The sequence below is a fragment of the Loa loa genome (genome assembly GCF_000183805.2).
Source record: "Loa loa unplaced genomic scaffold supercont3.23, whole genome shotgun sequence".
NCBI classification, from domain to species: Eukaryota; Metazoa; Nematoda; class Chromadorea; order Rhabditida; family Onchocercidae; genus Loa; species Loa loa.
The window spans coordinates 156,175-168,872 of NW_018108203.1; the positions used below are offsets into that span (position 1 = coordinate 156,175).

A 12,698-nucleotide genomic window follows, 5' to 3' on the forward strand; every position below is an offset into this window, starting at 1 on the left:
GGGTAACTAAATGTAAATAAAATGAACTGTTGGTCTAAGAAAGAATAATTCTCAAATGTATAATGGTTCATCTGACTTTATTTAGGCTGTTAATTAGCTAATTATTCCTTGCTTGAGTGAGTACAAGGATGGAAACTTCTGAAATGAGCTGCTGGTACAGCACCTCATGCTACACTATTCCCCATAGAATGTAGTTGTGGGGAACTGTGCCATAGATCATTTCAGAAGACTGAGATGAAATTATGGCGAAATGAGTGAGCACAAATTACATTGTATATTGTTTCATAACGACAGTGGTCGCGCTGGTGACAACGACTTGATCGTGAAATAATAGTGACAATCACTTTTACAAAATAGGGTTAAAATAATTCTTTTTCTGGTATCAAATAATTAATGACATGGATAGAATAGACCTTTGGTTCTGTTGCTATACATGTCTCTAGCATATGGTTTGTTCTTTTAATATTGGGACTATGGAGGACAGTGATTTATTTTGAACATTGTCATTTACTGAATTTTGTAGTTCTTCGGATTTAAACTATGTCGAAGAGAGGACGCGGTGGAGCATCGGGAGCGAAATTTCGTATTTCGTTGGGTCTTCCGGTTGGTGCTGTCATGAATTGCGCCGACAACACTGGCGCTAAAAATCTTTTCGTAATTGCTGTATATGGAATTAAAGGACGTTTGAATCGATTGCCAAGTGCTGGTGTCGGTGATATGTTTGTTGCTTCCGTAAAGAAGGGCAAACCTGAACTGCGGAAAAAGGGTTTGTTTCATTCGTGAATTCAGATGTGAGCTGGATATTTCGGTATGATTGAATAGTATTGAACGATACTTGTTTGTTATAATTCTTTATGTTTGACCAACATGAAAAAGTATTCAATTTTGAGATTGCACGCTATTATGACCATATCATCTCTTAATATGTCAAGATCCATTAGACAGTGGTTATAGATTTCGTTAACATGCCATGAGTCAACTTTGTAACATTTAAATAAAGTTTATTCGCAATAGCATAACTGAAAAGAAGCCGATGAGGATGTTTGAAGGATGGTTTCGCAAATATAACTGATAGTAGTACCATGTAGAAATCCTTGGCTGTCTGAGGCTTGTAAGATAAAATAATTTTCACACGTGTGTCATGTACAATTCTATTGGTTTTAATTGCCCTGCATTCTGGAAATGCCTTAGATTCAATTTGTGCTATTCATATGCAGCAGCTATCAAGAGCATGTTAAGAGATTATTTCCCATTTCGATTTTTGATAAATTCAAAATAATTCAGTTCTACAAGCAGTGGTTGTGCGACAACGAAAACAATATCGGCGGAAGGATGGTTCATTCATCTACTTCGAAGATAATGCTGGCGTTATTGTAAACAACAAAGGTGAAATGAAAGGCTCGGCCATTACTGGGCCGGTAGCCAAGGAGTGTGCGGATCTGTGGCCCAGGATTGCTTCAAACGCTGGGTCGATCGCATGAAAACTGTTGTTTTTTGTTAATCAAGCGATTTGAATAAAACGATTCACTAATATCCTTCCTTTGCTGTCCTGAATAGCCAGTAACATTGCAGCATTTTTAAATATCTTGTTATCTTCAGAGGTATAGAGTTATTCGGAAATCCGGTATGAACAGTAATAGTGAAGTTAATGTGTTTCATTCTTATCAACCAGTTGAAGCTCTCTTTTACCTTCTATAGCACTGAGGTAAAGAAACCTGACATCTGTTCGAAATTGGGTTCGGTTATATGTATATATAAATCCCCATTACAACTCATCTGATAAAGCTAGAGTGCGTGATTCCGAAAGATGTCTTTTTATACAAGCGACAGAGAAACGTCGACAAATTCGTAATCCTAACGGATGCTTTACTTGTTGAGGGATTTCTTTTTCTTTCCGTCGCTTGCTGTACAAGCAAAAATGCATTAACTGCTTGTAATGTGTATATCTGTCGATATCACTGATATGAAATTTATTTCTTGTAGTACATACCTTTAAAATGTTTAAATTCGTCGACAGTTATACAGTACAACCATTTCCAGAATTGGTAAATCACTATACTCACATTTTGGTGAATTTTATGGATCCTGTTTCATCGGAACCACCTACAATATATTGGCGCTCATGGTCTGACTACATCTAAGAAGCAACTGTATACACGACCACCTAACTAGGTTATCTTCATTGATAATTTCTCAATGAAGAGACTGAAGATTGTTTGTAACCTTGCATGAACGATAAAAATTATTATGTCTGAAGATAAAATGTTTACACTTACCAAAGTAAAATCTTACCTAATGCTTTTTCTACTTCTGAAGAGGAAAAAAAAGCGTGGTTAAATAATGCATTCTTGATCATTTGAACCATCATTCCGTGCGTAACTTCACAACTTACCTAAATAAGAATAGAAATTTCCAAACAGCTCAGATTTGTCACTGAAATTAAGAAATGTTTTTGGATGGGCATATTTTCAAAGCAAGAACCATACATGTTTTTGCTTTGAAAATATCTTTATCCAAATTTCGTCCCTTATGAAAAGTCATACAGATCAGGAACATGCACAAGCGAAAATTCGGGACGAACTAATTTTTCCGAATCGGTTGCTGGGTTAGAAATAATAATGAAGTCAAACAAAGAACCTTTCTTGTGTCTTTAATTATCTTCGATAATTTATCTGCTATTGTTGAATCTAGTGAACGCGGCCCTTGAATATTTTTGCACTTGCTTACCTAAAATTTAAACTTCCCTTCTCCACTTGATAGTAATTATTGCACCATCTCTTCCAATAAAATGCAAAACTTTGGAAAAAATTTGGAAATTTTAGAGTTTAACTCACATTCTGTAACTTTTGAGCGAGATCATTGATCTGCGACGTAATGTATGAAGAGTTGGTGATCAGTGAATTGCTGGACAAAGTGCTAACCCAGTAAGTGTTCCACAGAGAATCCAAGAGACGTGCATCCAAAGATGATTTGAAATAAGATACTTCCAAGGGATAATACTAGAAAAATATATAAGAACTTGGAACCATATCCATCATGATTTTTCTGTAGTTTAGAGATGTTCCAGTTCTATAGTGCTACTATCTTTTTAATTCATTGGAAGTAGGGTGCCATCCTTCTTAAACACGAGATATAGAACCACCGAAAAATTGAATTCGAAAATTTCGATGGAATATTCGAGATAGTTTTTTAGATACACAAAAGGTGAGAAATATTGAAAAGTAATACAATGAAGAATATAATAAAAACAATACCTGTTTGCAATGAACTCCAAAGTCTTCAATTTTATTTAAAGGAATCGACTGATATTCTGAAGGAACCTCGTCAGGAGGCTTATAACCCTTTGGGTAAGTTCGGAAAGCACCAAGTTCTACTTTTCCTGCTGACATTGTTCGGATAGGATCAACCTGGAGTAGAAGTAAAAGGACGGTCACTGAAGAAACGAAAAGTTATTGCGTAAGCACAGAGATGATTTTGTACTAAGATTCAACTTAACAAAAAAGGAATATCAAAACCTACCACAATAGCTACGAACGGCTCCTGGAATTGTTGATTGAGAGCCTGAGTTGATACGTCAATTCCACTTAACCAACATCCGTATCCTGGATGACTGTGGTACCATCCTACAACCTTAAATGAACAAGGAAAATAAGGAATTTCAAAGATGTATTGAGCTACAGAATCAGGCCTGTACGAACTAGAATGCACGAATTCGATCAAAGCAAGAGAAAATTTTTGGTGCCGTAAGAAATTTCAAAAATACTAAGAATCACAGCTGACTATCCAATCACCAAAAACGAAAAATGTCCCTTTCTGTTTAGAGTAGTACATTAAAAACCCAATAATAAAATTAACCTTATGAAGTCTTCCCACTGCTTCTGAACTATCTGTATATGTCGTCATGTATTCGTACGCTTGAGCTTGAGCGTTCACTCGCGTTTCAGTACCTTCCACAGGCAAAGCAAAACTGTCCACCACGACCAGTGTATTTGCATCCACTTTACCCTGCACTAATCCCATTACTTCCAAATTACCACCACTCCTTGCATGCATTACCATTTTCAACAAAGCCAGTGCAGCAATTTTGATTTCCTAGAAGCAGAATCCCATGAATTTTATCGTTAGAAAAGAATATAAATGATGCTTTTCTCAATCTAAGTATTTCAACTGCTACATATCATGGGTTGTGTTGTACTTTTTTTACCAATGAGGAATCAAGGGAGGACATAATTCACAACTGAAAAGCTATTGAAAAACTCGTGCTTTGAAATAATGAGGATCTTTTTCCCACGGCTTCACAGCCCGTATAGCTTGTTGTTCAGCTGAGTCGTACTGATAGATAGTTTCTAATGATTCGATATTATTTGACATTTGCCAGTTTCGGAATGCCATTGATGTGGCACTACTCATCGACGATTCCATTGGTTGATCGCTGCTCATTGAGGTCATAAAAACAATAAGCGAAAATTTGAAATTTTAGAGAACTGATATGCTTTTTCTTATCTAAAGTTTAATCTTGACAATAATGCCAAGTATTATTGAGGTTAAACTTATTCTGAAACTACCATACAAGTCTCATGCTCCAAAAAGGAAATATTTTATTAACTGAATAATTACGTATTCTTGCAAATTGAAAGAGACGAATTAATTTGCTACACCAGATACTCGAGAGTGGTCAATAAGACAGCTCAAATTGAGCAGAAAATTGATGTAACATGAGAGACTGCAAATTACCAGTCACCCCAAATGATATCCCACGCTTCCCATCTGTTGATTATTGAATAAAATGGACAGTATCTCTCGACGTAAACAACAATCCAACGTCAGCTGTCCTACTGAAACCTTCACCCATTGTCTGTCTTGTTTACTTCCACCTCAAATAACAAGCCAGTTTCCTTCATACTTCACACAATTGGTGATGACGTTTGCCATGAAGTGGACATTACTACGAAATACATATATATAGCAAGACATGTTCATTGTGGAGGCATCATCCATCCATCTATATGATATCAGCTAAGAAGACAGGAGAAACGGTGTAAATTACTAAAAAAAGAAGAGAAAAAAAAGCTAAAGTTATACTTAAAAGCTATACTGGAAGGTTGTCAGAGATGAAACTTATAGACCTATTCGGTTGAAAGGAAGAGGAAGAGTATTCATTTGAAAAGATACTTTTCCAGACTCTTAGAAGAGTATCCTGGAAGAGTGTCTCTTTTTTTCAGATCAATAACCTGGACACTGATGCCAATACCGCCACCACTCTCCCCTACCGTATCACAAAGATTACTTTCCGTTTCCAGTATAGCTTTTAACAGCCAATTCTAATTTCGCGGTCGGCCGATGTTTTAGAATTGAGAATCGGTCTCTAGAAGGTGACAACATGAGGTGGAGTGGTAGGGATGGTGGTGTTGGAAGAGGTGTGATATGACCTAATCGATCTTCTAATGCAGTTCTATTCTAGCATGCAAGTATTTTATGTATGACCTTTCTAAATGCTCATTTGACGTGATGACTGGTCATTGATTGTTCACCAGTGTAACACTTGGATCCGTTTAACACAGTCGGGCGCCGATCACAAAGTAATGATTGCTGTTGTGACTCTTGATTATTTCAAATTTTAGCTTACTTGTCCACGCTTGTGACGAATCAGAGAAAAGCAGAAGTGCTTCTGTGTAAGAGTGAAGTAAAAGGTGCAAAGAATCGATGACAGTGTTTAACACTCGATCAACGACAACAGTAGCAGCAACATTGGCAACATCAACGACGACAACAACTGAATCTATGAGCGAGGGGACCAGTAGCTGTGGCAACACAACACGTCAAATATCCAGCGCACATGGAGCTTTAGGAGAAGCAGCCCCGAGCAGTGTCTTGGACAACAACGTTGTATTCCCTGTGGGCAGTGTGTTGGAGTGTCGAAATGTGTTGAATTCTACGACCGTTGGTCAGGTGATCTGCTCAGACCAGCCGACGCGACTTCTCGTCCTAAGTTTATATTTCTTTCAAGTCCTCTCTTAATAACGTGTATATGGGGCTAATCCAATATATCGATCTGATTTAGCATCCCCCGCCCCCACCTTACTACTGTTATAGCAACCAGTGGGATTACCGAGAGTCTCATACGTAGATGGAGTGTGTGGAGTTTAGCCCAGAATTACGGAGGAGTCTCTGTATGTAGACACTAATTACGCGAGAGTGGCAATAGCTGTTAGATAAAGTGAAGAAGAATGCAGTTTCAAGAAATGTGTGATTTTTTTGAAATGCGAACTAACCACAAACTTTAAAACTATACATATTTGGCTAGGGTTAAGTACTTTTTTACTGCTTCATAGATCGACGTATCAAGTAATCAGCAACTTGCCTTTAACATAAACCCTTGTATATATCCCATGTTTTTTAGGGGATACTTCAGGACCAGCTGGAGTACCGTTGGTACGTATAGTCAATCTGGCTCTTGTTGCACAGGTATTTTATTTTGACTTCTAGAAAAATACTGTTTGAGAAGCCAAACCTTATTTGACTTCCCCAAAACTTTTTGAAACATCCACTTCACGAATACGAGGAAGGTTTTTTTGTGAGATCAATGAAAGTGAATCACTTAGTGAAGGAGACATCAGTTGGAAACACGTCAGTTAAAAAGTTGTAAGTAAAAAAGCTACAAGATGAACTATTTGTCTCTAATTTCAGGTAACATGTCTGAAAGATAAAGGGAGCGAGCAATCGTTACCTTGGCCAAATTTGCAGATATCCACAAAACAAGTGCAAGAACGGATGAACCGTGCAATAGCACGAAAGAAAGCATCCATAATGCAAACTAATGTATCGGTTGAGGGGCAGCGAGCTTTTATTCATCTGAGGAAAACGTAAGCTTCATGTATCGGTTGAATTAATGGTAAATTTATGATTTCTTTCATGGTACTGGAGGTTTTTAGTTACTCTCATTTGTCTTTTCCATTTTTTCTTTCCATTAACTCATAGTGGCTTTTGCTTCTTTTTCTTTTTATGCGGAGAAACACAGAATACCATCAGAAGATTAAAGGACTAATCACATCCTTTTAATTTAGTTGGTCATAAATAATTGCAGACTGGAACATAGGGTGGAATGGTCAGGTAATAATATCAAAGTACTCAATCGTGTATTAGTACAACCACCATATACAGCTGATTCCATTGAACCTATTGGTGACATCAGCGATACGGCAGTCGCTTCAGCAAAAGAACATGTTCGCAAAATCGTAAGCGATTTAAGGAATCTTTGGATTATATATTTGTAGGCGCATGGTAGTTTTAAATAAATATTGTAAATTCGACTGCAATTTGCGTTTGAATTTTTACTGTAGTAACTCGTTCCTAGCATTTTTGACCGTTGCTCTTCTTTAGGCTGGAATAGAAGCTTTATCTTAAGCTGTGGTAATAATGTATCAAGACATAAAGCGAGGTATTTTACAACTAGCGTTATTGCAACTATAACTAAAATTGTTTTTTTCAAGGTTTTAAATAAAAAGCAAAGCATAGTTTTTGACTGAAATGAGAGTTACAAACGAATAAGTTATTAAGCTTTGTATAACTGCGATTTAACGCATCTTATTTTTATTTAATATCGGATCCACATACACAACATTTTTAAATGAATCCAACAAGCCTGCAAGTTAATCTCCTATTTGACGTTCCCTAATATTTCCGGCAAAATAGAGTTTTGGATATCTATGAGGATTCATGTGCATCACATGTGAAGTACATTACAGTCTTTTCTGTTATTTCATAGCTTTTTTATTTCATAGTTTTTTATTTTTCTTTCATAAACACTTTTTAATGCTAGATATAAATTCTGCAGTTAACGAAATATCGCAGTACTCAACAAATAAGTACTCCTAGCGACGATGCACCTGCAGATCCTACACCGTCAGGTTGAAAGCAGCAGAGAACGATCAGAAAAATATCGTATGATTTTCTCTGACGTTTCAAATTCCATACGATGATTACCAAGTTTATTGATTCTTTGGGCAGTTTCTACATTGTCCTAGAGAGTGAGTAGGATTACTCTGAAATAATATCCATGTTTATACTACCAGTTCTGCTTGTAGTTCCATTTATACACTTTTTTCATTATGAAGATCACTTCAAACTTTAGCATCTTTACCAAAAGTTCTGAAATATAACGCATTTTTTTTAATTTTAACTTCTGGCATAAACGGTGTAAAATGTAAAAAAAATAAAGTTTTATACAATGCATCTTGTTTTTTTCGAGAAATGCTATATAGGTCATATCCTTGTATAGCTTTTAGTTGTCCTAAAACAGTTTCTTTTGGGTTTGTTTTTCGAAGTTCTAAATATTTAGGACTTATACGTTGCAGAGGTACCTGATTTAAATGATGCATTACTTTCGAAACAAACAGGCAGATGATGTATTGATATTGTATTGCGTAAAATAAATGTCTTAAAATCGATATCCAGTGCTGGTTTCTAAAAACCAAAAAATTTAAACTTGAAATGATATGGGTGATGTACATCCTCTTCCGTATTCTGTGATCGATGGAACCGCCTGAAGCGTTTCAGAAGATTTTCAGTTTGTGGATGGTGTTATCATTTTTCTCTACAGTGCAGTCAAAATATCAGAACTTAAAATTAAAAAAGCGAAAGCCAATCGAAGCTTTCAAAAAGTGATGCTGATATTCGTTGGAAGACCAACGAATATCAGCAGCATCATTACACTTTGTTATATGCGGTATCATAAATGATTGGTTCTTTCGATTAGAGATGTGACTGATGTTACTTTTTCTGCTATTACTAGTTGTATGCCTTTAATTTTCATATCTTTTTCTCCGGAATCCTTCAAGAAATGCATGAGTTTTCCCAGGCAGCATCGTTTTTATTTGCTGTATAAGGTCATATATGCTTTTTATATCATGTCTTAGTTGGGGAACCGTCTGAATCTTTTCATTTTGTAAGATTGATTTTCTCTAATGTTCGCGGCGATTTGTTTCTGTGTTTCTTAAATTTAGCCTAAGCCGTCCAAAATCTTATCTTTAAGCTGACTGTTATTTAACCCATCAGTACTCGTTTGCAGAACGCGAAGAACTACAATCCAAAATAAGATGATCAAGTTATGCATATTGCCAAACCAGTTAGTCAAATAACTATCTACGTAATATTGTATATATTAAATCATTGGACCGCTGAATCCCGAGGTGAGGCAAGATAATTATGTACTGTCACATGTTTTTACCAAACATCATTTACTTATCATCTTATTGTCATTCTAAGAACGATCTGTATTGCTTGATTTCCTTGATTAAATGCTTGTATGTTAATATTGAAATCCTTAGTACTACCATCTCGTGTGCTCAAAAGCTTGCTCAACAAACAAACGGTGTCTGCATGAGTTTTGGTAATAATGAAAGGGGTAGGAATAAAAATAATTCTTGACCCAACACGAATAATAGGTTGCCTCACAGAATACACCAATGTCAACTGAACGTAAATTTGATGATGATAACGACAGCGATGATACGCCTCGGTTGTCTGCTGAAGCAGTGAATGCATTAGCAGAATTTTATATCGAAATGAATGCTGCTGATAAAGCTGTTGTTGAAGAAGACTGGCAGGTTCGTCATACATAAACTAATTAGCACATTTACGCAGGTTATGAAGAGTCTCCAATTGGACAGGTTTTAGGAATGGTGTTTTGTAATTCTGAACTGCATCGAGTTCAGACGATGCAGTTTTTGAGGACGTATGTGATATTGAGATTAGGTAGTCAGAGTTATTTCCAGTTCTGATTAAACATCTTGAGGGTCGTTATTTGGTGATTCAACTTAACTGCAACCAGTTGCCTCCTTACAATTTTTAAATTTCGACTTCCAAAGATCCTTCGTCATTCATGAATTAATTAACGCGATGTCTGGCGTGAGTATGTTTGGCATGAGTTTGAATTAATTGGTATATAGGATTAAGCAGAATATAGTTTCCACGAGTTTCAATTAACGAAATTTCCTGTACTCCAACAATGATTTTCTAATTTAGCTAAGTCAGTTCTGGTATTCGGAAGAAACTGCTTCAAAACTTGCTGAAGAATGTATGAAGAGTATTGGAAGTTGTGGAAGAATCGCTTGCATATCGTGCCCAACGCTTCTTGATTATCTTCTAAAGATTGATGTAAGTTATCTTCGAAATTGCTACCTTGTTCACTTATTCTATTAATGTATTAAAACTGTTGTATATTTCAGTGCGTAATCTGTGAACGTGTTTTGGTAACACTTTTTGAATACGATCGTCGATTTGAGAGGAAATTTGCTAAGGAATTTGTTGCGTATGATTATCGCGAACCTTTGGCAATACCTGAATTTCATCACAACGCATTTGATTTAATTGTTATTGATCCACCATTTCTCTCTGATGAGTGCTTAATTAAAGTAGCACAGACAGTACGATTGTTGTCCCGTGAATCCTCAACAAAATTATTGATTTGTACAGGGTTAATAATGGCAAAACTTGTAAGTTTATCTTAATTTCTGGATTTTAAAAAGATTTTAAAAGATAATTGAATGTGAAGTGGATAGTGGCAAATCATGCATATCTGATGTTTAGGATGCAAATAACTTCTTGAATACCAAAGCTTTAAGTCGTTCTGCATAGCTATGTAGACTGCTTTTGTTCAGTGACAAATGTTAAAAGGGATTTTGTATTTCGCTTAATGTCTTTATAGTTATCTTCCTATTAGAAACTTTTGTTTTTCCAATAAATGATGTGTGTGTGTGTGTGTGTTAAAGCACGTAATAGTGAAATTACTACTTATAAAGGTGAATTTATATTACACCTTAATTATTTCCTCATCTTTTAATTGGATTGGAGGACATTAGTTTGGCTTTCAGGTCGAAAGATTATTTCACGCACACAAGTGCAAATTCCAGCCATGCCACAAACACAACCTTGCAAATGAATTCGCCTGTTACGCAAATTACGAAACCGTCGTTTTGTGATAATGTTTTTTTTACATCTAGTCGGAGACAGATATTCTGATAAGGATGACAGGCTAATACGCGAGGTAAGCTGAAAGTGAATAAATTGCGAAGTCGGTATCGTAAGAATTAGTTGCACTGTTTTCACTGATGGTTTTGTCAAGCAGTAAAAACTGAAAGTTCATCTATTTTTGTGATAGCAACAGCATCTGTACTAATAAGAAAAGTGACAATTTTATGACAATGTTATGATTTCCTTTTTCTTCGGCTTTAGTCTGGTCTTGCAGTTTATATATTTTATTTATTCGACTGTTCTCAAATGATTTATTTCATTCTCCGTTGTTATATTTTCGATGAGTTGATAGTATAACTCCAATTATTCTCATATATAGTTCCATAGCAATTCACTTTCGTTCTGAGGATATTGGGGTTTTTTTACTCTCTTTGAGGTAGCTTATTAAGACATTCAAGCCTTTTGCCAAAATGTTCTCATTCAATGGAATAAAATTTTCGAAGACATTGTTTTAAAATTTTTTTCAAATTTATGGCTTATTGTCCATATTGCTGAAAAATGTACAGAAGTTTTCAATCTTTTCTGCTTACTTGCAGCACACTTTGAACAGCTCTTCAAACTTGTGCAATTTGTTAAACAATATTTGAATTCAATAAATTTTGCTGGACTGTAAGTTGTTAGAATACTGAGTAGCTTAGGAAAAGGAACTCATTCTCGGGTAATGCAAGTCTTCTATTTTTCTTTGGCATACTTCCGGGGTCATTCTCTCAAGAAAGTAGTGAGTGCAGTCGAACTCGGGATTGCAATTTTTTTTTTTTAGCAATAATGGCTTTTGCTAGATGTTGAAAGGAGGAATAAAGGCTCATTTAAAGTTAAACGCTTATGCGCTCATGTATAACGCTCATGTAATTGGGACTAAAAGGTGAGTTCACATCTCATAAATTTGAAACTTCGAAAGGAATTCGTGAAGAACGGAGAAAGGGAAATTATCTGAGTTGGAGAGACACAGTTGTGCATGATATAGATTGATATAAGCGTTGTTTGTTCGATATTCAGTATTCAAGTGCTAACACAGCATTAATTCATTATGTCGGAAATAATAAAGTCGCTGAAGCATGATGGGAGTAGCGAGTGCTATAATCTCCACGTTATTTGTAGAATTATTAACTTAAATGCGAGAACTTTAAACTTAAAAGATTTCTTAAATTGAAAGGACATGGTACTTGCATTTTTTTTCCGGGAATACTCCTAATTCTCAACAAAGTCTTCGCGATTGATTACTGAAATGTCAATAGTGCCCTTTGTCTATAGTCGAAATTTTGCACTACTTTTCTTGCCAGAATTTTCAGTTAACTCACTGCCAACATTTCGAGCGAAGGTACTTAAGTAATGGACCTTCAATTTCAGTGGAGAAATTGATGTAGTATAGTATTGATAATTTGCTGGCCGAATTCATTAAATGGCCCCTGCGGGACAGAGCGCTTTGTGGTCCAGTGTACTTTGCTGTCGTATATGTTCAGAGGTGAATTTTCTCTTTTCCGTTTTCATCCTTATCTAAATTGAATTGGAAATAAATATGTTCACTTTATACCCATGGGACTTTCGTCATTATAATTATAATCTGAATAAGCTACTCGGAATTCTTTGTTTCATGAAAATATATTTCAGCTTTTTAGTTCCTAAAAAAACTTAGACCAAATAAAATCTTAGCTTGTGGTCATACAATA

General features: G+C 35.7%; 5 protein-coding genes across 5 annotated transcripts in view; 4 read left to right on the forward strand and 1 right to left on the reverse strand.

Annotated features, from left to right (window-relative positions):
• Positions 1–517: 517 nt before the first annotated feature.
• LOAG_01442 (60S ribosomal protein L23) lies at positions 518–2,096 on the forward strand. The gene is made up of 3 exons (XM_020445750.1): positions 518–766; positions 1,285–1,705; positions 2,041–2,096. Exons 1-2 carry the CDS (start codon positions 541–543, stop codon positions 1,479–1,481), a joined length of 423 nt encoding a protein of 140 aa, XP_020303827.1. The 5' UTR covers positions 518–540; the 3' UTR covers positions 1,482–1,705; positions 2,041–2,096.
• On the reverse strand, positions 1,825–4,600 carry LOAG_01443 (COP9 signalosome complex subunit 5). The gene is made up of 8 exons (XM_020445751.1): positions 4,264–4,600; positions 3,856–4,092; positions 3,520–3,630; positions 3,255–3,407; positions 2,835–2,999; positions 2,638–2,727; positions 2,293–2,392; positions 1,825–2,103 (listed from the first exon to the last, which is right to left on the reverse strand). The coding sequence occupies exons 1-8, from the start codon at positions 4,447–4,449 to the stop codon at positions 2,060–2,062; spliced, it is 1,086 nt and encodes a 361-aa protein (XP_020303828.1). The 5' UTR covers positions 4,450–4,600; the 3' UTR covers positions 1,825–2,059.
• A 1,011-nt stretch (positions 4,601–5,611) lies between these two features.
• On the forward strand, positions 5,612–8,189 carry LOAG_01444 (hypothetical protein). Its single transcript, XM_003136983.2, has 5 exons — positions 5,612–5,989; positions 6,401–6,465; positions 6,688–6,863; positions 7,085–7,235; positions 7,835–8,189. The coding sequence occupies exons 1-5, from the start codon at positions 5,704–5,706 to the stop codon at positions 7,910–7,912; spliced, it is 756 nt and encodes a 251-aa protein (XP_003137031.1). The 5' UTR covers positions 5,612–5,703; the 3' UTR covers positions 7,913–8,189.
• Positions 8,190–8,491: 302 nt separating this feature from the next.
• LOAG_01445 (N6-adenine-specific DNA methyltransferase 2) lies at positions 8,492–11,388 on the forward strand. The gene is made up of 5 exons (XM_020445752.1): positions 8,492–9,188; positions 9,456–9,605; positions 10,024–10,155; positions 10,227–10,493; positions 10,872–11,388. Exons 2-5 carry the CDS (start codon positions 9,465–9,467, stop codon positions 10,977–10,979), a joined length of 648 nt encoding a protein of 215 aa, XP_020303829.1. The 5' UTR covers positions 8,492–9,188; positions 9,456–9,464; the 3' UTR covers positions 10,980–11,388.
• Positions 11,389–11,785: 397 nt separating this feature from the next.
• LOAG_16845 (hypothetical protein) overlaps positions 11,786–12,698 on the forward strand; it is a gene marked incomplete at its 3' end in the record, with an annotated part of 8,448 nt that continues 7,535 nt past the window's right edge. Inside the window, exons 1-2 of the mRNA XM_020449502.1 lie at positions 11,786–11,893; positions 12,379–12,493. Coding sequence (XP_020306957.1) covers positions 12,431–12,493 — 63 coding nt within the window. The 5' untranslated portion in view covers positions 11,786–11,893; positions 12,379–12,430. The remainder of the gene's footprint in view (positions 11,894–12,378; positions 12,494–12,698) is intronic.